Below are 25,240 nucleotides of genomic sequence, written 5' to 3' on the forward strand. Positions count from 1 at the left end.
AAGCCAAAGGGAATCAGCAATATTGGATATTTCAGATTAAAAAGAGGAGGGAAATGAGAAATATCGGGTATTTCAGAGAAAAATGGGGAGGGGAATGAGAAATATTTCAAATTTCAGATTAAAGGGGGGAGGGAAATGTGAAATATTTCAAATTTCAGAGAAAAATAGGGAGGGAAATCAGCAATATTGGATATTTTGGATTTAAAATGGGGAGGGAAATGTGCAATATTGGGTATTTTGGATTGAAAAAGGGAGGGAAATGAGCAATATTGGATATTTCAGGTTAAAATAAGGAGGGAAATAAGAAATATTGGATATTTTGGATTTAAAAAGGGAGGGAAATGAGAAATATTGGATATTTCAGATTAAAATAAGGAGGGAAATGAGAAATATTGGATATTTTGGATTTAAAAAGGGAGGGAAATGAGAAATATTGGATATTTCAGATTAAAATAAGGAGGGAAATGAGAAATATTGGATATTTTGGATTTAAAAATGGAGGGAAATGAGAAATATTGGATATTTTGGATTAAAAAAGGGAGGGAAATGTGCAATATTGGATATTTCAGGTTAAAATGAGGAGGGAAATGTGCAATATTGGATATTTTGGATTAAAAAAGGGAGGGAAATGAGAAATATTGGATATTTTGGATTAAAAAAGGGAGGGAAATGAGAAATATTGGATATTTTGGATTTAAAGAGGGTGGGAAATGTGCAATATTGGATATTTTGGATTAAAAAAGGGAGGGAAATGAGAAATATTTGACATTTCTGATGATTTTGGGGCCGGTTTTGGGCGCTCCTGCCGTCGGAGTGGGGTCAGCCCGGGAGGGTCAAAAGTTGAACCCGGAGTGGGAGAGGAAAAAACTCGAAAAGAAAAAAGAGAAAAAAGAGAAAAAAGAGAAAAAAGAGAAAAAAGAGAAAAAAGAGAAAAAAAGAGGGGGAGGAAATGGGGAAAAATTGGGTGGGGAGGGGTAAAAATGGGAGGGAAAGTTCAAAAAGGGAATTTCAATGGGAAGGGAATTTCGAATAAAAGGAAATTTGGAATTAAGGGGAAATGGGGATTGGGAATAACGATGGAAATTGGGAATTGGAAATGGGAATGGGAATGGGGAGGGAAATGATGGATAAAAATAGAAATGGGGATAAATGAAAGGGAAATAAATTGGGAATGGGAATGGGAAACTGGGAATGGGAAACTGGGAATGGGATTGGGATTGGGGGATGGGAATGGGGGATGGGAATGGGAATGGGAATGGGGGATGGGGATGGGAATGGGAATGGGGATGGGAATGGGGGATGGGGATGGGGATGGGGATGGGGATGGGAAACTGGGAATGGGAACTGGGAATGGGATTGGGGATGGGGGATGGGGATGGGGACGGGAAACTGGGAATGGGATTGGGAATGGGGGATGGGAACTGGGAATGGGAATGGGAATGGGAATGGGAATGGGAATGGGAATGGGAATGGGAATGGGGATGGGAATGGGGATGGGAATGGGGATGGGAATGGGGATGGGAAACTGGGAATGGGGATGGGAATGGGGGATGGGGATGGGGGATGGGGATGGGGAATGGGAAACTGGGAATGGGAATGGGATTGGGAATGGGAACTGGGAATGGGATGGGAAAATGGGAATGGGAATGGGAATGGGAATGGGAATGGGAATGGGAATGGGAATGGGATTGGGAATGGGAAACTGGGAATGGGAATGGGGATGGGAATGGGGATGGGATTGGGAAACTGGGAATGGGAATGGGAACTGGGAATGGGAAACTGGGAATGGGAATGGGAATGGGAACTGGGAATGGGAATGGGAATGGGAATGGGATTGGGAATGGGGATGGGAATGGGAATGGGAACTGGGAATGGGAACTGGGAATGGGAACTGGGAATGGGAACGGGGATGGGAATGGGAATGGGAATGGGAATGGGAATGGGGGTGGGGGATGGGAATGGAATGGGATTGGGAATGGGAATGGGGCATGGGAATGGGGATGGGAAACTGGGAATGGGGGATGGGGATGGGAATGGGAATGGGGATGGGGAATGGGAATGGGAGTGGGGATGGGATTGGGAATGGGAATGAAAATGAAAAATAAATTGAAAATGAGAATGAGAATGAAAATTAAAATAAAAATAAAATGAAAATGAAAAATAAAAGTAAAATTAAATTGAAAATGAGAATGAGAATGAGAAATTAAAGTAAAAATAAAAATAAAAATAAAAATAAAAATAAAAATAAAAATAAAAATAAAAATAAAAATAAAAATAAAAATAAAAATAAAAATTAAATAAAGAATAAAAAATTAAAGATAAAGAATAAAGAATGAAAATAAATTAAACAAAAATTTAAATTATTTAAATAATGAAAAAGAAACACCAGCACAACTTGAGAAGAGAAATGCAAGTTCAGAATAATAAAAATTCAAATAGGGAAGGAATTCAGAGGAAAAGCGATTTTTGGGAGCTGTGGGGGCTGAGGAAAGGAAAAGGAAAGGGAAAGGGAAAGGGAAAGGGGAAAAGGGGAAAAGGGAAAGGGAAAGGGAAAGGGAAAGGGAAAGGGAAAGGGAAAGGGAAAGGGAAAAGGAAAGGGAAAGGGAAAGGGAAAGGGGAAAAGGGGAAAAGGGAAAGGGGAAGGGAAAGGGAAAGGGGAAGGGAAAGGGGAAGGGAAAGGGGAAGGGGAAGGGGAAGGGGAAGGAGCCAGGGATGGGGAAATCTGCTCGGAAATGCCTCCAGAGCCCGGGAGAAAAAAGGAATGGGGAAAAATGGGATAAAAATGGGATTAGTGGGGAAATGGGATTAGTGGGGAAATGGGATTAGTGGGGAAATGGGATTAGTGGGGAAAAATGGGATTGTTGGGAAAAAAGGGGATGGGGGAAAATGGGATTATTGTGGGAAAAGGGGTTGGTGAGAAAATGGAATTATTGGGGAAAAGGGGATGGGGAAAAAATGGGATGGGGAAAAATGGAATTTTATTGGGGGAAAATGGGATAGGGAAAAAATGGGATGGGGAAAAATGGAATTATTGGGGGAGAATGGAATGGTGAAAAATGGAATTATTGTGAAGAAATGGGATGGTGAAAGAATGGGATTATTGTGGAAATTTGGGATTATTGTGGAAAACTGGGATTATTGTGGAAAAAATGGGATTATTGTAAAAAATGGGATTATTGCTAAACCTGGGATTATTGTGGAAAACTAGGATTGTTGTAAAAAAAATGGGATTATTGTAAAAAAATGGGATTATTGCTAAACCTGGGATTCTTGTGGAAAACTGGGATTATTGTGAAAAACTGGGATTATTGTAAAACCTGGGATTGTTGTGAAAAACCGGGATTATTGTGGAAAACCGGGACTCCTGTGAGAGCTGCCCGGCCGCTCCCCGGGCTGCCCCGAGGCTGCACCATTCGATGTTTCGGGGCTGCTCTGGTTCCGGTTTTTAATCCCGATTTTAGTTTGGGCTGAAACCTTTCGAGTCCCCACCGGAATTTAAAAAATACAGATATAAAAATTTAAAACAAAAAAATCCCCGCGGATTTTCTCTCCTTTCTGGCTTTCTTTGAATACTTTTATTTTTGATTTCTTTTTCGAGTTCTATCTATTTTTCTAGCTCTTTTTTATTATATTTATTTTTATATTTATTTTCCTATTTATATTTTATAGCTATCTTTCTGTTCTATTTATTTTTATATTTTTCTAATGATAGTTTATCTTTATCCTTATATTTATTTTTACCCTTATTTTCCTATTCATATTTTATATTTCTCTTTATATTATAGTTGTTTTCTATTTCTATCCTTCTTGCTTTATTTATTTTATTTTATTTTATTTTATTTTATTTTATTTTATTTTATATCTTATTTTATTTTTATTTCTTTCTATTTATTTCTATATTTTATTTTATTGCATTTATATATTTTCTTTTCTTTTCTTTTTATATATTTTCTTTTATTTCTATATTTTATTTTATTTTATTTTTAATATATATTTTATTTTCTTTTATTTTCTTTATATCTTTTCTTTTCTTTTCTTTTTACATATTTTCTTTTATTTTTAAATTTTGTTTTATTTATATATCTATTTTCTTTTCTTTTATTTTTATATATTTTCTTTTATTTCTATATTTTATTTTATTTATGTATTTTATTTTTAATATATATTTTATTTTATTTTATTAATATATTTTCTTTTATTTATGTATTCTATTTTTAATATATATATTATTTTATTTTTTATTTTATTTTGTTTTATTCATATATTTTCTTTTATTTTTATATATTTTATTTATTTCTCTATTTTATTTTATTTATGTATTTTATTTTTACTATATCCTTTATTTTATTTTATTTTATTTTATTTTATTTTATTTTATTTTATTCACATATTTTCTTTTATTTATTTTTATATATTTAATTTATTTCTGTATTTTATTTTATTTTTAATATATATATTTTTTTAAATTTTATTTTATTCATATATTTTCTTTTATTTCTTTTTATCCATTTGATTTATTTCTCTATTTGATTTTCTTTTATTTCTTTCCCCTTCTGGCCGCCAGCTTTTCCCCGCGGCGGGAGCAGCCCCTAACGAGGTTCCTCTTTCCCCTCGGGAGCGAACAGTAGAGCCCTGGGAACGGCGCTCTGGAAAATCCATTCGCTCTCCCCGCGCCTCTGCTCGGCACAAATCCCATTTATTCCCTTCATCCCGCGCCTTTCCCGGCGCGGAAATTCCCGCAGCTCCCCCACCCACAAAATCCATTTATTCCCGGCATTTTAAACAGAGCGGGAGGCGCTAAAAACCCCAAAAAAATCGAATTTATCGCGATTATTTCCAGGCAGGCCAGCGGCCCCTCGCCCTTTAAATCCCGATTTCAATTTCAATTTCAATTTCGGGCCGCGAGGGGAGGGAGAGGAAACCCAAGGCGTCTTTTCCAGGAGATTTCTCATTTATTTCGGGTTTTTTGCCGCCCGACAATCGATGGGATCGCGCTCGGATCGCGATTTCTGTCGCCGGCCGCCCCCGAAGGCGGCGGAGGAGCAGCCGGGAAAAGCGGGGCTGGAAAGGGAATTCCCGCCCCGGCCCTGCACAATATTCCCTTTCTGAAAAAAAAAGCGATTTTTAAATTTTTTATCACCCCAATTTTCCCATTTTGGGGCCGGTTTTAATTTAAAATCGGGATTTTCCCCTCTGGGAGCAGGTGTGGGTTCATCCTCTCCTCTCTGCCTCCATCCGCCTCAGGGATTTCCCAATTTATTCCAATCTCTGCCTTGATTAAAAATAAAAATCCCACCCCAATTTCAAAACCAAATCAATTCAAAATTAAAATCCTCCAAAAGCTTTGGCGTTTCTAAAGCGCTGAGAGAGGGGAGGGGGATGAAAAGGAAATTTTTAAAAAATTTAAATTATTTTTCGGGGAAAGGAAAGATTGGAGCGGGGGAAACACCTCGGGGCGGGTGGAAAAGGAAAAAAAAGAAGCAAAAAAAAAAAAAAAAAAATTAAAAGTTCGGGGTGAAGCGCGGGTCAGCGCGGCTGCGGACACGCCTCGCTGTTTAACAAAGACTGCCAAAGTCTGAGATTAATCCCAAAACTTGCGCCTTTCCCAGCTCCGGGCAGCGCCGGGACAATGCGGGGCCAGCGGGGCGGGGGAGAGGCCGAGACCCCCCCAAAAATAACCCCCCCCAAAAAAATAACCCTCAAAAATAACCCCCCAAAAAAATAACCCTCCAAAAAAATAACCCCAAAAAAATAATCCTCAAAAAAAAAATCCTCAAAAAAACCCCCAAAAAATAACTTCGGACCCCCCCAAAAAAATCCCAGAGAGGGAGAGGAGGAAGGAGAGGAGGAAGAGGGGATTTGGGGCAGAGGGGAGGGGGACATGGGGGGTTTTGGGGTTTTTTTTGGGGGGGTTTTGTCGCATTTGTCGCCCCCAAAATCTGCCCGAGTTTTGCCGAGAGCCCCCGAGGAGAAGGAGCCGCGCTCAGCTCAGGTAGGAACCGCACCTGGGTGGGTGGGGGGAGCCGGAATCCCCCCCCTGGAGGGGTCCCCGAGTTTGGGGAGGGTTTGGGGGTCCCCTCCTAAAACTTGACAACCCGGGGGTGCCCCTGAGGTCACCCCGCGGTGCTGAAAATAGGGGAAAAAAAAGAAAAAACACCTCAAAAAATCAAAATTCAACGAGAAAATCCCAAAGGTGAGGGGGGGGTTTGGAAATTTGGGATCAGGGGAGGGGGAAAAAGGGAATTCTGGCAGACGCTAGGGGTGCTGCTCGGCGCTGTCACCGCCAAAAAAGCGATTTATTTATTTTTTAAAGGATGTAGGAGGAGGTTAAAAATAGAGAATAAGGCCTGGCAATTTCTAGGGAGAAAACACAATAAAAGAAATGGGTTTGGAGAGGTCGGGGAGGAGGAATGAAATCTAAAAGAGGGGATTGAAAAGAAATTAAAATTAAAAGGAGCTGCGGCGGGATTTATTCCGGGGTTTTACGGCGTTGTGGGTTTGGCTCCTCGATTTCCTGGCGGGTTTTGGAGGAAAAAGGTGAATTTGGAGGTGGGGAATTCTGCTCGGTGCAAAAAGATTTCGCTGCTTGTGCTGGAGATTTGGGGTTTTTTTGAAAGGTCTGGAATGATTTTGGTTTGTTCTTTGGTTCTTCTGGGTTTTGCTGGGAGATTTTATCGGGAAAAGCGATTTTTTTTTCGCGTGAAAAATCCGGGATGGGGAAAACTCGGAGGTTTTATCCTCGGCCAGAAATCCGAATTATTTTTGAGGGGAAAGGCGGGAGTTCTTGGAATGGGCCGAAAATATTGTCGGGAATTGTGGAGGCGGCTTTTCCCTGGTGCCCTCTCTGCCGCGGCATTTAAATGCAATTAATTCGGGGAGATGCTTGACCTGACAATGTTCTGCCTTTTGAAACACAAAAAACCACCAAAAAAAACCACCCCAAAAAACCCAAAAAAACAACAAAAAATTTTTAAAAAAGAGGGGAAAAAATAGAGAGAGAGAGGAGAAAAAAAGAGGAAAAAAAGGGAAAAAAAGGGAAAAAAAGGGGGGGAAAAGGAAAAAAAATAAAGGAAAAGGAAGGGGCTGCTCGACTGTGAATCTCTCGGGCCGCTGTAATTTTAAACGAAATCTCAACACGACGCTGCCCTCATTAGTTCCGAATGAAGGTTCATTACCTAGACACTATGAATATTTTATTGCTTTATCTCCCTTTTTTTTTTCGGAAATGAAACGCCTTTGATCTTTTTCTCGGGTTGTAAAAAAGAATTGCCTGCCATTAAAAAGAAACCTGTCGTCCCATCTGCCTTTACATTCTGGATTTCTTTTCATCTGCTTCTCTCTTTTTTTTTTTTTCCTTTTTTTTCCCCTTTTTTCTTTTTTTTCCCCTTTTTTCCCTTTTTTTCCCTTTTTTTTCTTTTTTTCCCCTTTTTTTCTTTTTTTTCCTTTTTTTTGTACCATTTCCCCGCTCACCCCCGACTAAACCCAAACCTCGGGAGCAGAACTGGATGAAAAATCTTTAAATCTTTGCGCTGCCCACCAGAAAATCGTGACGAGATTTTCAGGGCGGGGTGGGGACGGAGCCTGGGGGGGATTTCTCTTTTAAAAGGCGGAATTTTGGGTCCGCCTCTGGTTGCGCGCCCGCACCTCCACCTTCGCCCCAAGAAATGATTTTTTCACCCCAAAATAACGCCCGAGGTGTGGGAGGGAAAGGTGGGAAAATCCCAATTTTCCTCTGCGTGTTTTCCCAGCCTCGCTGCTTTAACGAACGGCCTTTCCCCCTCGGCGGGGAATTTCCCTGAGGCGCAGCCCCGATTTCCCAAAAACCCCAAATTTTGCCCCAGAAGAGAATTGTGGCGGTAGGAGAAGATCTGAGACCGAGGAGGACGCAACTGTCTTCTATATGTACCCTGTAGATCCGAATTTGTGTAGAGGAAGTTGGGTCACAAATTCGTATCTAGGGGAATATGTAGTTGACACAAACACTACAAACCCCGAAGCCATTAAATTCCCCCCCCAAAAAAACCCCAAAAAACTCAAAAAGCAGAAGGGTGGGGAAGAGGCTTTGACCAGAAAAGCGTTTTAGGGCTGCAGAGAAATCCCCGGGGTTTGACCTCAGCTCAACTCCGCCGCTGCTGCCATAAAACTTTATCAGAGCTCCGAGATAACACAGCGCAGCTGCCGGGGGGGATTTGGGGGCTGGGGAATTCGGGGGGTTTGGGGGGGTTTGGGGAGGGGGGCGTTGTTGCCGTTTCAGAGCGGTTCTCGCCCGTTTTCCATAGAATTTCTGCGGATTTCAAACTCACTAAAATTTCTCGCCGCCGCCGCCGCCGCTTTCCCGGCCGCAGCCCCGGGCGCGTTTGGGGTCTGCCCGCAGGATTTGGGGGGGGGGGTCTCAGGGGGGTTTCGAGGGTTGGCGGTGCCTTGAAAGCGTTTTGATCACCAGGAGGGCGAGGCCGAGCCGCGCCGGGTGGCGCTAATTGCCTTTTGTAATTGTTGATCACGGGCGGGCTCTGCCTGGGGGGCCGGGCTCCCCCCGCGGGGTTCGGGGTCCCGGACACCCCGAATTCGCCGCCGCCTTTTCCAATCGATCCCCGGGCAGCCCCATCCATCTCTGCCAGGCTCCCGCATCACCTCCGGCCGCCGCTCCGCTCGCGGGGTGGCGACCCCAGCCCGGGGGTGGCGACCGCGGCTCAGCTGCGCCCGCGGGGGGCTGGGCAGGGGTGGGGGGGGGGGGGGGGGAGGCAGCGCCCGCCGTGCCCCCCGAAAATCCCTGCTTAGCTCGCCTCCTCTTTATTCCCGGTTTGTCGGCTTTCCGGGGGGGGGTCGCGGTGCCCCCCGCCCTCCCCGAGGCCAGGACACACCCCCGAGGGGTGGGGGGCCAGCCCGGGGGGGGCGCTGCTCGCCCACCGGGGGCTGCCGAGCCCGGAGGGGCCGGAGGTGACCCGGGGGTGACCGGGGGGTGACCGGGGGTGACGGGGGGTGACCGGGGGTGGCCGGGGGTGGCCGGAGGGGAGCGGACACCCCCCCAGGGATGCCGGGGGGCCCCGGGAGAGCCCGGGCTGGGCAGGTTTCCTTATCCGGGGCTCGCCGTGGCCCTCGCCATTGGCCCGCGCTGTCACATGGACTCAACTTTGTTCACTTGACAGGGAGTAGGAGGGTTCGGCCCGACAGGAGAGCGAGGGAAGGGAGGCGGCGGGGGGGATGGCGAGGGTGGGGGGCGCACGAATAAATTTTAAGCAGAGAAAGACACCGAGCGAGAGCGGCAGATCCATATCGATATAGATGTAGAGATAATTCTTTCCTTCCCCCCCCCGCGCCCGCGCCGCGCAACCCCATGAAGAAATTAATGGCCATGAGCTCGTTCCTGCTCAACTCCAACTACGTGGACCCCAAGTTCCCACCCTGCGAGGAATATTCCCAGAGCGATTACCTTCCCGATCACTCGCCGGAATACTACGGCAGCCAGAGGCACGGCCAGCACGCTTTCCACCATGAGGCGATGTACGAGCGGCGCTTCCCGTCCTGCCGGGGCTCGGCCGAGGCGCCGCCGCCGGGCACCCCCAGCCCTCCCCCCGCCTGCAGCCGCCCGGCCCAGCCCGTGCTTTACCCCTGGATGAAAAAAGTCCACGGAAGCTCGGGTGAGTGGAGGGGAAAGGGAAAAGGGCTTCGCTTTATAGTTGGAGTCGCACCTCGCGGGCCCGGCCCGGGCTGCTAAAAGGAGCGCTCGGCGGAGATTTACGAGCGCCGCTTTGCCGAGCGCTATAATTACATCCTCCATAAATTTTTATGGCTCTGCTTGGCCCTGCGCCTTTGAAGTCTCTGTTACCATCCTCCTCCAGTTTCTTCCAGGCTACTTTGCTTTTTTTTCTGCACTTTTTTTCCCCCCCTCTCTCCCTCCTTCTTTTTTTTTTTTTTTTTTTTTTTTACGGCTGTTGAGTCTTCCTAAGTGAAGTTTTATGTTTTGGTAATTTGTATTTAAGTGGCGGATTGAGTCAAGTTTTACTATTTTCCCCTCCCCTGCCCTCCTTTTTATTTTTTTTTTATTCCCTCCCTTTTTTTCCCCTCCCCTCCCTTTTCTTTTTTTTTCCCCTCCCCTCCCTTTTCTTTTTTTTTCCCCTCCTGTTTCTTTATCTCTTTTTCCCCCCATTTTTCCCTCCCTTTTTTTTCCCCCCTCCTGTTTCTTCATCTCTTTTTTCCACTTTGTTTCCCCCTTGTTTTCCCCCTTTTTCCCCATTTTTTCCCCCTTTCCCCCCCTTTTTTCCACTTTGTTTCCCCCTTGTTTCCCCCTTTTTTCCCCCTTTTTTCCCCTTCTTTCCCCCCTTGTTTCCCCCTTTTTTCCCCCCTTTTTTCCCCTTTTTTCCCCCCTTGTTTACCCCTTTTTTCCCCTTTTCCCCCCTTTTCCCCCCTTTTTTCCACTTTGTTTCCCCCTTTTTCCCCCCTTTTTTCCCCTTTTTCCCCCTTTTTTCCCCCCTTGTTCCCCCTTTTTTCCCCTTTTTTCCCCTTTTTTCCCCCTTTTCCCCCCTTCCCCCCCTTTTTTCCCCCTTTTTCCCCCTTTTTCCCCCATTTTCCCCCTTTTTCCCCCTTTTTTCCCCCTTTTTTCCACTTTGTTTCCCCCTTTTTTCCCCCTTTTATCCCCCTTTTTCCCCCTTTTTCCCCCTTTTTCCCCCCCTTTTTCCCCCCCTTTTTTCCCCCTTTTTCCCCTTCTTCCCCCTATTTTCCCCCTTTTTTCCAGGCAAACTTTTGGGCATAATCCCACGCTTCGAGCACAGAAATGCGAATTTCCACCCGCGCTGAAATCGCGTCTGGGGAGGGCTCAGAAAAAACCTTTGGTCAGGAATCCCCGGCCACCATCAGGGGGAGATTTGCATTTTTTGCACCGTTTCCCTTTTTATTTATTTATTTCCAAAGCGAATCCCCCCTTCCAAACAACGCGTGACGCTTTTATTCTTCTTTTTTTTGTGATTTGTTTTTTTTTATTGAGGGGGGAAAGAACCCATTAAAGGAACAGCTCGGTAATTCTGCTTTTCTTTCTTTTTTTCCCCTCCTTTTTAAATTTGTTTTCCTCTCAAATTTCCCCTTTTTTGGCTGTTCTCCCCTCTGGTTTTTTTTGTCTTTCCCCTCATTTTTTTTTCTTTTTTTTTTGTGCCTTTTCACATCTTTTCCCCATTTTTTTTTTGTGTTTTCACATCTTTTTCCCCTTTCTTTTCTGCATTTTCCCCTTTTCTCTCCTTTTTTTTCCTCATGCTTTCCCATTTCCCTCCCTTTCTTTTGTATTTCCAAATATTTCCCCCTTTTTTCTTTGTCTGTGTACATTTTCACTTTTTCCCCTCTTTTTTTTTTTTTTGATACTTCCCCTTTTTTTTTTTATATTTTCACATCTTTCCCCCCATTTTTTGGTATTTCCACATATCCCCCCCTGTTATTTTCTATATTTCCACATCTTTCCCCTTTTTTCTATATTTTCACATATTTCCCCCATTTTTTAATATTTCCCCTGATTATTTTTTATATTTCCCCCCTGTTTATTTTTTATAATTCCACATATTTCCCCCTGTTATTTTAATATTTCCACATATTCCCCCCTATAAATTTCCCACATTCCACCTATCCCCCCCCTATTTTTTTTTCTATTTTCACACCTTTTCCCCCTGTTTATTTTTAATATTTCCACCTATTTCCCCCCCGATTAATTTCTATATTTCCACCTATTCCCCCAATTTATTTCCCACCTTCCCACCGACTCCCCCCCATTTTTTCCCTCTCTTTTCCCACTTTTTCCCCCTATTTTTTTCCCACTTTTTCCCCCAATTTTTCCTTCTCTTTTCCCCCTAGTTTTTCCTCTCTTTTCCCCCCAATTTTGCCCCTCTCTTTCCCCACTTTTCCCCCCCATTTTCCCCACTTTTCCCCCCCTATTTTTTCCCACATTTTCCCCCTATTTTCTTCCTCTCTTTCCCCCCTATTTTTTCCCACCCTTTCCCCCCAATTTTTTCCTGTCTTTTCCCTCTCTTTTTCCCCCTATTTTTCCCACTTATCCCCCCTATTTTCCCCTCTCTTTCCCCCCTATTTTCCCCCCCTATTTTTCCCTCTCTTTCCCCCCCAATTTTCCCCTCTCTTTTCCACTTCCCCCCCTGATTTTTCCCTCTCTTTCCTCCCAATTTTCCCCTCTCTTTTCCCACTTTCCCCCCCTATTTTTTCCCACTTTTCCCCCCAATTTTCCCCCCTCTTTCCCCCCTATTTTCCCCCAATTTTTCCCCACTTTTCCCCCCACTTTTCCCCCTATTTTTTCCCACTTTCCCCCCCAATTTTCCCCTCTCTTTCCCCCTATTTTCCCCAATTTTCCCCTCTCTTTCCCCCCAATTTCCCCTCTCTTTCCCCTCTATTTTCCCCCTATTTCCCCTCTCTTTCCCCCCTATTTTTCCCTATTTTTCCCACTTTCCCCCCCCAATTTTTCCCCTCTCTTTCCCCCCTATTTCCCCCCTATTTTCTCGCTTTTCCCCCCAATTTTCCCTCTTTCCCCCCTATTTTCCCCCAATTTTTTTCCCACTTTTCCCCCACTTTTCCCCCCTATTTTTTCCCTCTATTCCCCCCCAATTTTCCCCCCTCTTTCCCCCCTATTTCCCCCCAATTTTTTTCCCACTTTTCCCCCCTATTTTTCCCCCTATTTTTTCCCACTTTTCCCCCCTATTTTCCCCTCTCTTTTCCCGCTATTTTTTCCCACTTCCCCCCCATTTTTCCCACTTTTTCCCCCAATTTTTCCTCTTTCCCCCCCTATTTTCCCCCCTATTTTTCCCTCTCTTTCCCCCCCAATTTTCCCCTCTCTTTTCCCACTTTCCCCCCCTTATTTTTCCCACTTTTCCCCCCCAATTTTCCCCTCTCTTTCCCCCCAATTTTCCCCCTCTTTCCCCCCTAATTTCCCCCAATTTTTTTCCCACTTTTTCCCCCCACTTTTTCCCCCAATTTTCCCCTCTCTTTCCCCCCCAATTTTCCCCACCTATTTTTCCCCTCTCTTCCCCCCAATTTTCCCCTCTTCTTTTCCCACTTTCCCCCCCTATTTTTTCCCTCTCTTTCCCACCAATTTTCCCCCCTCTTTCCCCCTATTTTCCCCTCTCTTTCCCCCCTATTTTCCCCCAATTTTTTCCCCACTATTTTCCCCCCACTTTTCCCCCCTATTTTTTCCCTCTCTTCCCCCCCAATTTCCCCCCTATTTTCCCCCCCAATTTTCCCCTCTCTTTTCCCACTTTCCCCCTATTTTCCCCTCTCTTTTCCCCCTATTTTCCCCTCTCTTTTCCCACTTCCCCCCCTATTTTTTCCCACTTTCCCCCCCAATTTTCCCCTCTCTTTCCCCCCTATTTTTCCCCCCAATTTCCCCTCTCTTTCCCCCCTATTTTCCCCCCTATTTTCCCCTCTCTTTTACCCCCAATTTTCCCCTCTCTTTTCCCACTTTCCCCCTATTTTCCCCTCTCTTTTACCCCAATTTTCCCCTCTCTTTTCCCACTTTCCCCCTATTTTCCCCTCTCTTTCCCCCCAATTTTCCCCCCTCTTTCCCCCCTATTTTCCCCCAATTTTTTCCCCACTTTTCCCCCCACTTTTCCCCCCTATTTTTTCCCACTTTCCCCCCCAATTTTCCCCTCTCTTTCCCCCTATTTTCCCCCTATTTTCCCCTCTCTTTCCCCCCTATTTTCCCCCCCTATTTTTCCCACTTTTCCCCCCAATTTTCCCCTCTCTTTTCCCACTTTCCCCCAATTTTCCCCTCTCTTTTCCCCCCAATTTTCCCCTCTCTTTTCCCCCTATTTTCCCCTCTCTTTCCCCCCAAGTTTCCCCTCTCTTTTCCCACTTTCCCCCCCCTATTTTTTCCCACTTTTCCCCCCAATTTTCCCCTTTCTTTCCCCCAATTTTCCCCTCTCTTTCCCCCCTATTTTCCCCCTATTTTCCCCTCTCTTTCCCCCCTATTTCCCCCCCTATTTTTTCCCACTTTCCCCCCCAATTTTCCCCTCTCTTTCCCCCTATTTCCCCCCAATTTCCCCTCTCTTTTCACACTTCTCCCCCTCTTCTCTCTCCCCCCGGCCCGGCAGCGAGCCCCTCTTTCTGCGGCGGGGGAGGCGAAGCGCTCGCGCACGGCCTACACGCGGCAGCAGGTGCTGGAGCTGGAGAAGGAGTTCCACTACAGCCGCTACCTGACGCGCCGCAGGCGCCTGGAGATCGCGCACGCTCCCTGCGCCTCAGCGAGCGCCAGATCAAGATCTGGTTCCAGAACCGCCCGCATGAAGTGGAAGAAGGATCACAAACTGCCCAACACCAAGGTCAGGGCCGGCTCCTCCTCCTCGTCCTCCTCCTCGTCCTCATCGTCCTCCTCCTCCTCCGGCGCTCTGCAAGGAGGAGCCCAAACTCAAATCCTGCAGGGAGGATCCCAGACTCAAATCCCTCAAGGAGGAGCCCAAAGACAGATCCTGCAGGGAGGATCCCAAACTCAAATCCCACCAGGAGGATCCCAAACTCAAATCCTGCAGGGGGGATCCCAAACTCAAATCCCTCAAGGCGGAGCCCAGACTCAAATCCCTCAAGGAGGAGGATCCCAAACTCAGATCCCGCAGGGGGGATCCCAAACACAAATCCTGCGGGGGGGATCTCAAACTCAGATTCCACCAGGAGGATCCCAAACTCAAATCCCTCAAGGAGGAACCCAAAGGCAGATCCACAGGGGGGATCCCAAACTCAAATCCCACCAGGAGGATCCCAAACGCAAATCCCTCAAGGAGGAGGAGCCCAAACTCGAATCCCACCAGGAGGATCCACAAACTCAAATCCCTCAAGGAGGAACCCAAAGGCAGATCCCGCAGGGGGGATCCCAAACTCAAATCCCACCAGGAGGATCCCAAACGCAAATCCCTCAAGGAGGAGGAGCCCAAACTCGAATCCCACCAGGAGGATCCCAAACTCAAATCCCTCAAGGAGGAACCCAAAGGCAGATCCCGCAGGGGGGATCCCAAACTCAGATTCCACCAGGAGGATCCCAAACTCAAATCCTGCAGGGAGGATCACAAATGCAAATCCCTCAAGGAGGATCCCAAACTCAAATCCCACAAGGAGGAGCCCAAAGGCAGATCCCGCAGGGGGGATCCCAAACTCAAATCCCTCAGGGAGGAGGAGCCCAAACTCAAATCCCACCAGGAGGATCCCAGACTCAGATTCCACCAGGAGGATCCCAAACTCAAATCCCTCAAGGAGGAGCCCAAACTCGAATCCCACCGGGAGGATCCCAAAGGCAGATCCCGCAGGGAGGATCCCAAATGCAGATCCCACAGGGAGGAGGAACCCAAACTCAAATCCCACAAGGAGGATTCCAAATGCAGATCCCTCAAGGAGGAGGATCCCAAAGGCAGATGCCTCAAGGAGGAGGAGGATCCCAAACTCAAATCCCGCAAGGAGGATCCCAAACCCTGATCCCTCAAGGATCCCAAAGGCAGATCCCACAAGGATCCCAAACTCAAATCCCACAAGGAGGAACCCAAAGCCAGATCCAACAAGGATCCCAAAGGCAGATCCCTCAAGGAGGATCCCAAACTCAAACCCCACAAGGAGGATCCCAAACCCCCATCCCTCAAGGATCCCAAAGGCAGATCCCACAAGGATCCCAAACTCAAATCTCACAAGGAGGAGGTTCCCAAACTCAGATCCCTCAAGGACCCCAAATGCAGATCCCACAAGGAGGAGGACCCCAAACCCCGATCCCTCAAGGATCCCAAAGGCAGATCCCTCAAGGATCCCAAACTCCGATCCCACAGGGAGGAGGATCCCAAAGGCGATCCCACGGGCCGGCCGCCGCCCTGTAGGCGCCCCCAGGGACGCGTGTGCGTGTTCGGGGGTGTGAGCTCGTGCGAGTGCAGAGGGAAACGGGATCCTTTTCGTTGGGATCTTTTCATTGGGATCCTTTTCGTTGGGATCCTTTTCGTTGGGATCCTTTTCGTTGGGATCCTTTTCGTTGGGATCGTTATTTCCGCGATTATTGGAACCGCGGGGAAAGGCGGGGCTGCTCTTCCATACCCAGCACGGGATCGGGTCAGCTCCTCCTCCAGATCCCAACGGCAGATCCCACAGGGAGGAGGATCCCAAAGGCACATCCACAGGGAGGAGGATCCCAAACCCAGATCCCTCAAGGAGGAAGAGAATACCAAAGGCAGATCCTACAGGGAGGATCCCAAAGGCAGATCCCACAAGGAGGATCCCAAACCCCATCCTTCAAGGAGGAGGATCCCAAAACCAGATCCTTCAAGGAGGAGGATCCCAAAGGCCAATCCTTCAAGGAGGAGGATCCCAAATGCAGATCCCACGCAGAGGAGGATGCCAAAGCCAGATCCTACAAGGAGGAGGATCCCAAAGGCAAATCCCACAAGGAGGAGGATCCCAACTGCAGATCCTACAGGGAGGATCCCAAACCCAAATCCCACAAGGAGGAGGATCCCAAGTGCAGATCCCTCAAAGGGGGTCCCAAAGGCAGATCCCGCAGGAGGAGGATCCCAAACCCGATCCCACAAGGACCATCCCAATCTTGATCCCACGAGGACCATCCCAAACCCGATCCCACAAGGAGGAGGATCCCAAACCCAGATCCCACAAGGACCATCCCAAAATCACGTCCCACAAGGAGGTGGATCCCAATCTCAAATCCTTCAAGGAGGATCCCAAACTCAAATCCTTCAAGGAGGATCCCAAACTCAAATCCCACAAGGAGGACGATTCCAAACCCGATCCCACAGGAGGAGGATCCCAAACCCGATCCCACAAGGAGGAGGATCCCAAACCCGATCCCACAAGGACGATCCCAAACCCGATCCCACAGGAGGACGATCCCAAACCTGATCCCACAGGAGGACGATCCCAAACCCGATCCCACAGGAGGACGATCCCAAACCCGATCCCACAAGGAGGAGGATCCCAAACCCGATCCCACAAGGAGGATGATCCCAAACCCGATCCCGCAGGAGGACGATCCCAAACCCGATCCCACAGGAGGACGATCCCAAACCCGATCCCGCGTGCGCGCTGGGGCCGTGAACTCGGGAGGGAAGGGGGACAATTCCCCTTCTTGTCCTGTTGAGCATTTCCCCACCGACTGCGGCACCGCGGGCACAGCCGGGGCTCCTTCCCTGCGGCCAAACTTTGGGGTTGGGTTTTATTTGATTGGGATTTTTGGTTCCACCATGGGGTCTGATGGGGCTCCTTACCTGCAGCCAAGGTTTTGGGTTTTGGGTTTTATTTGATTGGGATTTTTGGTTCCACTGTGGGGTCTGACGGGGGCTCCTTACCTGCAGCCAAGATTTGGGGTTTTGGGTTTTATTTGATTGGGATTTTTGGTTCCACCACGGGGTCTGACGGGGGCTCCTTACCTACGGCCAAGATTTTGGGGTTGGGTTTTATTTGATTGGGATTTTTGGTTCAGCTGTGGGGTCTGACGGGGGCTCCTTCCCTGCAGCCAAACTTTTGGGGTTTTGGGTTTTATTTGATTGGGATTTTTGGTTCCACTGTGGGGACAGCCGGGGCTCCTTCCCTGCGGCCAAACTTTGGGGTTTTGGTTTTATTTGATTGGGATTTTTGGTTCCACTGTGGGGTCTGATGGGGGCTCCTTCCCTGCAGCCAAACTTTGGGGTTTGGGTTTTATTTGATTGGGATTTTTGGTTCCACCACAGGGACAGCCGGCGCTGGGTATTCGGGCCAATAATTGGAATTTTGATCATTTTAACACCAATTTGAACCACGGGGACAGGCAGGTGCTGATTATTCCCACCAATAATTGGAATTTTGACCATTTTTACACCAATTTCACCACGAGGACAGACAGTTGCTGTTCATTCCCCCCAATATTTTGAATTTTGACCATTTTTACACCAATTTCACCACAGGGAGTGGCAGGTGCTGCTCATTGCCCCCAATAATTTGAATTTTGACCATTTTTACACTGATTTTAACCATGGGGAGTGGCGGGTGCTGCTTATCCCCCCCAATAATTTGAATTTTGACCATTTTTACCCCAATTTGAACCACAGGGAGTGGCAGGTGCTGGTTATCCCCCCCAATAATTGGAATTTTGCCCATTCCCCCCAGTTTCGGGTGCAGTGAGCCCAAAGCCGGGCCGGCGGGGGCAGGGCAGGTCGGAGCAGGATTTGGGGGATTTGGCTGAGCTGGATCCTCCTTCCACCTTTAATGGGCCCCATTTGTCACGTTTGCTCTCCCGTCCAGAGGCCGAGCTCGTGTCCGCGCTAATAAATGAGCTCAGCTCCTTCCCCACCCCCTCAGACCTTTCTCCTCCTTTTCCCCTCATTTTTTTCCTTTTCTCCTCCTTTTTCCCGTCATTTTCCCCTTTTTTCCTCCTTTTCCCCCTCCTTTTTCCCTTTTCTCTTCCTTTTCCCCTCATTTTTTTCCTTTTTTCCTCCTTTTTCCCTCATTTTTCCCTTTTCTCCTCCTTTTCCCTCATTTTTCCCTTTTTTTCTCTTTTTCCCCTCATTATTTCCTTTTTTCGTCCTTTTTTCCCTCATTTTTTCTGTTTTTTTCTGGTTTTTTTCTCGCTTTTTTTCCTCTTTTTTTCTCGGTTTGTTTTCTGTTCTTCTTCTTTTTCCTCCCCTGGGATGGACTGGGATGGACTGGGATAAACTGGGATGGACTGGGATGGATTGGGATGGATTGGGATGGACTGGGATGGATTGGGATGAACTGGGATGGACTGGGATGGACTGGGGTGAACTGGGATGGACTGGGATGGATTGGGATGGAACTGGGATGGATTGGGATGGACTGGGATAGACTGGGATGGACTGGGATGAACTGGGACTGGCTAGGATGAGCTGGGATGAACTGGGATGGACTGGAAAGGATTGGGATGGACTGGGATGGACTAGGATGGACTGGGGTGAACTGGGATGGACTGGGATGGACTGGGATGGATTGGGATGGATTAGGGTGAACTGGGATGAACTGGGATGGACTGGGATGGACTGGGATGGAACTGGGATGGACTGGGATGGAACTGGGATGGAACTGGGATAAACTGGGATGGATTGGGATGGATTGGGATGGAACTGGGATGGACTGGGATGGAACTGGGATGGACTGGGATGGACTGGGATGAACTGGGATAGACTGGGATGGACTGGGGTGAACTGGGGTGAACTGGGATGAACTGGGCTAAACTGGGATGGACTGGGATGAACTGGGATGGACTGGGATGGGCTGGGATGAACTGGGATGGACTGGGATGAACTGGGCTAAACTGGGATGGACTGGGATGAACTGGGATGGACTGGGATGGGCTGGGATGAACTGGGATGGACTGGGATGGACTGGGATGGACTGGGATGGACTGGGATGGACTGGGATGGACTGGGCTAAACTGGGATGGACTGGGATGAACTGGGATGGGCTGGGATGGACTGGGATGGACTGGGATGAACTGGGACGGGCTGGGATGAGCTGGGATGAACTGGGATGGAACTGGGATGGACTGGGATGGAACTGGGATGGACTGGGATGGACTGGGATAAACTCGGATGGACTGAGATGAACTGGGATGAACTGGGACTGGCTGGGATGAGCTGGGATGAACTGGGATGAGCTGGGATGGAACTGGGATAGACTGGGATGAACTGGGATGGACTGGGATGGACTGAGATGGACTGGGATGGACTGGGATAAACTGGGATGGACTGGGATGGAACAGGGATGAACTGGGATAGACTGGGATGGACTGGGATGGACTGGGATGGACTGGGGTGAACTGGGATGGACTGGGATGGACTGGGATGGAACTGGGATGGACTGGGATAAACTGGGATGGACTGGGATGGAACTGGGATGGACTGGGATGAACTGGGATGGACTGGGATGGATTGGGATGGACTGAGATGGACAGGGATGAACTGGGATGAACTGGGATGGACTGGGATGGACTGGGGTGAACTGGGATGGACTGGGGTGAACTGGGATGGACTGGGATGGAACTGGGATAGACTGGGATGAACTGGGATGAGCTGGGATGGATTGGGATGGACTGGGATGGACTGGGATAAACTGGGATGGGTTGGGATGGAACTGGGATGGACTGGGATGGAACTGGGGTGGACTGGGATGGACTGGGATGGAACTGGGATGGACTGGGATAAACTGGGATGGACTGGGATGAACTCCGAGCCCCCCAAAGCTCCTCCCTGCCCCGATTTGGGGCTGAAAATGGGAATTTCTGGCTGGGGGGAGGGGCAGCCCCGACCCCCCCTCGGCCTCCTCCATCCCCTTTGCCCTCGGGGCTGTCGGGATTCACCTGAAAAACCCCAAAAAACCCCAAAAAATAAAATCCCATCCCCAACCTCCCCTTTGCCCTCGGGGCTGTCGGGATTCACCTGAAAACCCCAAAGAAAACCCAAAAAAATAAATTCCCATCCCCAATCTGCCTCTTTGTCCTCGGGGCCTTCCAGATCCACCTGAAAACCCCAAAGAAAACCCCCAAAAATTAAATTCCCATCCCAATTCTCCCCTTTGTCCTTGGGGCTGTTGGGATCCACCTGAAAACCCCAAAGAAAACCCCAAAAAACCCCCAAAAATTCAATTCCCATCCCCAATCCTCCCCTTTGTCCTTGGGGCCGTCCGGATTCACCTGAAAACCCAAAAAAACCCCCAAAAAACCCCCAAAAAACCCCCAAAAAACCCAAAAAAATAAAATCCGCTTCCCAAACCTCCCCTTTGCCCTCGGGGCTGTTGGGATTCACCTGAAAACCCCAAAAAAACCCCAAAAATTAAATTGCCACCCCCAAATCCTCCCCTTTGTCCTCCGGGCTGTTGGGATCCACCTGAAAACCCCAAAGAAAACCCAAAAAATTAAATTCCCATCCCCAACCTCCCCTTTGTCCTCGGGGCTGTTGGGATCCCCCTGAAAACCCCAAAAAACCCCCAAAAATTAAATTCTCATCCCAATTCTCCCCTTTGTCCTCGGGGCTGTTGGGATCCACCTGAAAACCCCAAAAAAACCCCAAAAAAATAAATTCCCATCCCCAAATCCTCCCCTTTGCCCTCGGGGCCGTCCAAATTCACCTGAAAACCCCAAAGAAAACCCAAAAAAAACCCCCAAAAATTAAATTCCCATCCCCAAATCCTCCCCTTTGTCCTTGGGGCCGTCCGGATTCACCTGAAAACCCAAAAAAAAACCCCAAAAAACCCAAAAAAATAAAATCGGCTTCCCAAACCTCCCCTTTGTCCTCAGGACTGTCGGGATTCACCTGAAAACCCCAAAGAAAACCCAAAAAAAACCCCAAAAAATTAAATTCCCATCCCCAATCCTTCCCTTTGCCCTCAGGGCTGTTTGGATCCACCTGAAAACCCAAAAATCTCAAAAAAAAAATTAAATTCCCACCCCCAATCCTCCTCTTTGTCCTCGGGGCTGTTGGGATTCACCTGAAAACCCCAAAGAAAACCCCAAAAAATTAAATTCCCACCCCCAAACCTCCCCTTTGTCCTCGGGGGCTGTTGAGATCCACCTGAAAACCCCCCAAAAAAACCCCAAAAAATTAAATTCCCATCCCAATTCTCCCCTTTGCCCTCAGGGCTGTTGAGATCCACCTGAAACCCCCCCAAAAAAACCCCAAAAATTAAATTCCCATCCCCAAATCCTCCCCTTTGTCCTCGGGGCTGTTGGGATTCACCTGAAACCCCAAAAATCTCAAAAAAAAAATTAAATTCCCATCCCCAAATCCTCCCCTTTGTCCTCGGGGCTGTTGGGATCCACCTGAAAACCCCAAAAATCTCAAAAAAAAATTAAATTCCCACCCCAAACCTCCCCTTTGTCCTCGGGGCTGTTGGGATTCACTTGAAAACCCCCCAAAAAACCCCCAAAAATTTAAAATCCCACCCCCAATCCGCCTCTTTGTCCTCGGGGCTGTTGGGATCCACCTGAAACCCCCCCAAAAAAAACCCAAAAATTAAATTGTCACCCCCAATTCTCCCCTTTGCCCTCGGGGCTGTTGGGATTCACCTGAAAAACCCCCAAAAAACCCCCAAAAATTAAATTCCCATCCCCAAATCCTCCCCTTTGTCCTCGGGGCTGTTGGGATCCACCTGAAAACCCCAAAAAAACCCCAAAAAACCCCAAAAAATAAAATCCGCTCCCCAATCCTCCCCTTTGTCCTCGGGGCCGTCCAAATTCACCTGAAAACCCCAAAAATAACCAAAAAAATTAAATTGCCACCCCCAATCCTCCCCGTTGTCCTTGGGGCAGTCCAGACTCACCTGAAAACCCCAAAAAAACCCCAAAAAACTCCAAAAAAAATAAAATCCCATCCCAAATCCTCCCCTTTGCCCTCAGGGCTGTTGGGATTCACCCAAAAACCCCCAAAATCTCAAAAAAAAAATTAAATTCCCATCCCCAATCCTCCCCTTTGCCCTCGGGGCCGTCCAAATTCACCTGAAAACCCCAAAAAACCCCAAAAATAAAATTCCCATCCCAATTCTCCCCTTTGCCCTCGGGGCTGTTGGGATTCACCTGAAAACCCCAAAATCTCAAAAAAAAAATTAAATTCCCATCCCCAATCCTCCCCTTTGCCCTCGGGGCCGTCCAAATTCACCTGAAAACCCCAAAAATCTCAAAAAAAAATTAAATTCCCACCCCAAACCTCCCCTTTGTCCTCAGGGCTGTTGAGATCCACCTGAAAACCCCCCAAAAAAACCCCAAAAATTAAATTCCCATCCCAATTCTCCCCTTTGCCCTCGGGGCTGTTGGAATTCACCTGAAAACCCCAAAAAACCCCCAAAAATAAAATTCCCATCCCCAATCCGCCCCTTTGCCCTCGGGGCTGTTGGGATTCACCTGAAAAACCCCCAAAAAAACCCCAAAAAATAAATTCCCACCCCAATTCACCTGAAAACCCCAAAGAAAACCCAAAAAAACCCCCAAAAAATTAAATTCCCATCCCCAAACCTCCCCTTTGCCCTCGGGGCCGTCCAAATTCACCTGAAAACCCCAAAGAAAACCCCAAAAAAACCCCAAAAATTCAATTCCCCCCCCAATCCTCCCCTGCGTGCCTCTCCGGGGCTGCCCCGCCGTTATTTATTGGGTGCAAAAATAAATTTCTGTTTGGCCGCCGAGGCTCTGGGTGGTGATTTGGGGTGACTTTTGGGGTTTTTGGTGGTCCCTAATGAAAACAAAAGATGCTCCAGCTCAGCCCGGATGATTTATTTGCTCCAGGCTCCGATTAATTCTCTTTTTTCCCAGCCTCGCTCGTTAACGCTTTGCTGCCTCGCGTTTTCTTTATTTGGATTTATTTTGAATTTATTGGGGTTTTTTTTGGTGTGAAATCCCGCCTTCTCCGGGGTAATTAATGCGTTAATGAGCGTAATTAGGGTGCAGATGTTCTGGGGGGGTTCGGGGGTACAAAAGGAGAGGCAGAGCTCAGGGTTGGCCAAGTAAAAAAAATCATCAAGAAGACAAATGGCTCCTTTTGGCAGCGAGGCTCGAGGATTTATTCTCATTTTCTTCTTTTTTTTTGGGGAAAAGGATGGAGGAAAATAAAAAAAAACACAAAAAAAACCGGCTCGGTTCGGGGTTAGGAAGGGAGGAAAAAAATCAGATTATTGTCCTCCAGGCGGGGGGAAGGCAGCTCAAGGAAAGGGGGAAAAAGTCGGGAAAAATGATAAAAATAATGATAAAAGTAATGATAAAATAATGATAAAATAATGATAAAAATAATAAAAATAATGATAAAAATAATGATAAAAATAATGGTAAAAAAATGCTAAAAATAATAAAAATAATGATAAAAATAATGATAAAAATAATGATAAAAATAATAATAAAAATAATGATAAAAATAATGATAAAAAATGATAAAAATAATGATAAAATAATGATAAAAATAATAAAAACAATGATAAAAATAATGATAAAAATAATGATAAAAATAATAATAAAATAATGATAAAAATAATGCTAAAAATAATAATAAAAATAGGAATAAAATTAATGATAAAAATAATGCTAAAAATAATGCTAAAAATAATGATAAAATAATGATAAAAATAATGATTAAAATAATAATAAAAATAATGATAAAAATAATGATAAAAATAATGATTAAAATAATAATAAAAATAATGATAAAAATAATGATAAAAATAATGATAAAAATAGGAATAAAATGGGTCAAATCGAAATTGGGGCGGGAAAGGGAGAGGAAGGATGGGCGGGAGGAGAAATAGAAATAGAAATTGAAATAATAGAAATAGAAATAGAAATAGAAATAGAAATAGAAATAGAAATAGAAATAGAAAAAGAAATAGAAATAGAAATAGAAATAGAAATAGAAATAGAAATAGAAATAGAAATAGAAATAGAAATAGAAATAGAAATAGAAATAGAAATAGAAATAAAGGGTAAATGTGGATGGAGAGAGCTGGAAATGTAGCTAGAAATAGAAATGGATAAAAATAGAAATAAATAAAAAATATAACTGTAAATAGAAAATGTAGCTATAGATAGAAATAGAAATAGAAATAGATAAAAATAGAAATAAATAAAAAATATGGCTGTAAATAGAAAATGTAGCTATAGATAGAAATAGAAATAGAAATAAATAAAAAATGGAGCTATAAATAGAAAATGTAGATAGAAATAGAAATAGAAATAGAAATAGAAATAGAAATAGAAATAGAAATAGAAATGCAAATAGAAATAGATAAATAGCTGTAAATTGATATATCAATATGAATAAATATATAAATATAAAAGTACGCGGGAATAGATGTATAAATAATAAAATGAAATGAAATAAATTTTAAAAATGAAATGAAATGAAAGGAAATAAAATAAAGTAGAATAAAATAAAATAAAATAAAATAAAACTAAAATTAAAATTAAATAAATAAAATAAAACTAAAATTTAAAATTAAATAAGAATGCATATAAAAAGACATATAAAAATAAAAATAAAAAATAAAAATACATACAAAAGTAAAAGTAAAAATAAAAAAAAAATAAAATAAAATAAAATAAAATAAAATGAAATAAAATAAAATAAAATAAAATAAAATGAAATAAAATAAAATAAAATAAAAATGCATATAAAAAATAAAAAATAAAAATAAAAAAAAAATAAAAATACATACAAAAGTAAAAATAAAAAATAAAAATAAAAAATAAAAATAAAATAAAATAAAATTTAAAAAATATATTAAAAATAAAAATAAAAATAAAAATAAAATAAAAATAAAA

The 25,240-nt window shown here is 45.6% G+C and overlaps 1 protein-coding gene across 1 annotated transcript; it reads left to right on the forward strand.

Moving 5' to 3' along the window:
* The first annotated feature begins 9,031 nt into the window (after window positions 1–9,031).
* Window positions 9,032–15,441, forward strand: HOXB4 (homeobox B4). The gene is given in 6 exon segments (XM_059869128.1): window positions 9,032–9,157; window positions 9,341–9,638; window positions 14,077–14,216; window positions 14,219–14,257; window positions 14,259–14,449; window positions 14,784–15,441. Coding segments are annotated over 6 exon segments (1,452 nt in total).
* The last annotated feature ends 9,799 nt before the right edge of the window (window positions 15,442–25,240 follow it).

The sequence above is a fragment of the Haemorhous mexicanus genome, chromosome 28 (genome assembly GCF_027477595.1).
Source record: "Haemorhous mexicanus isolate bHaeMex1 chromosome 28, bHaeMex1.pri, whole genome shotgun sequence".
Taxonomy (NCBI): domain Eukaryota; kingdom Metazoa; phylum Chordata; class Aves; order Passeriformes; family Fringillidae; genus Haemorhous; species Haemorhous mexicanus.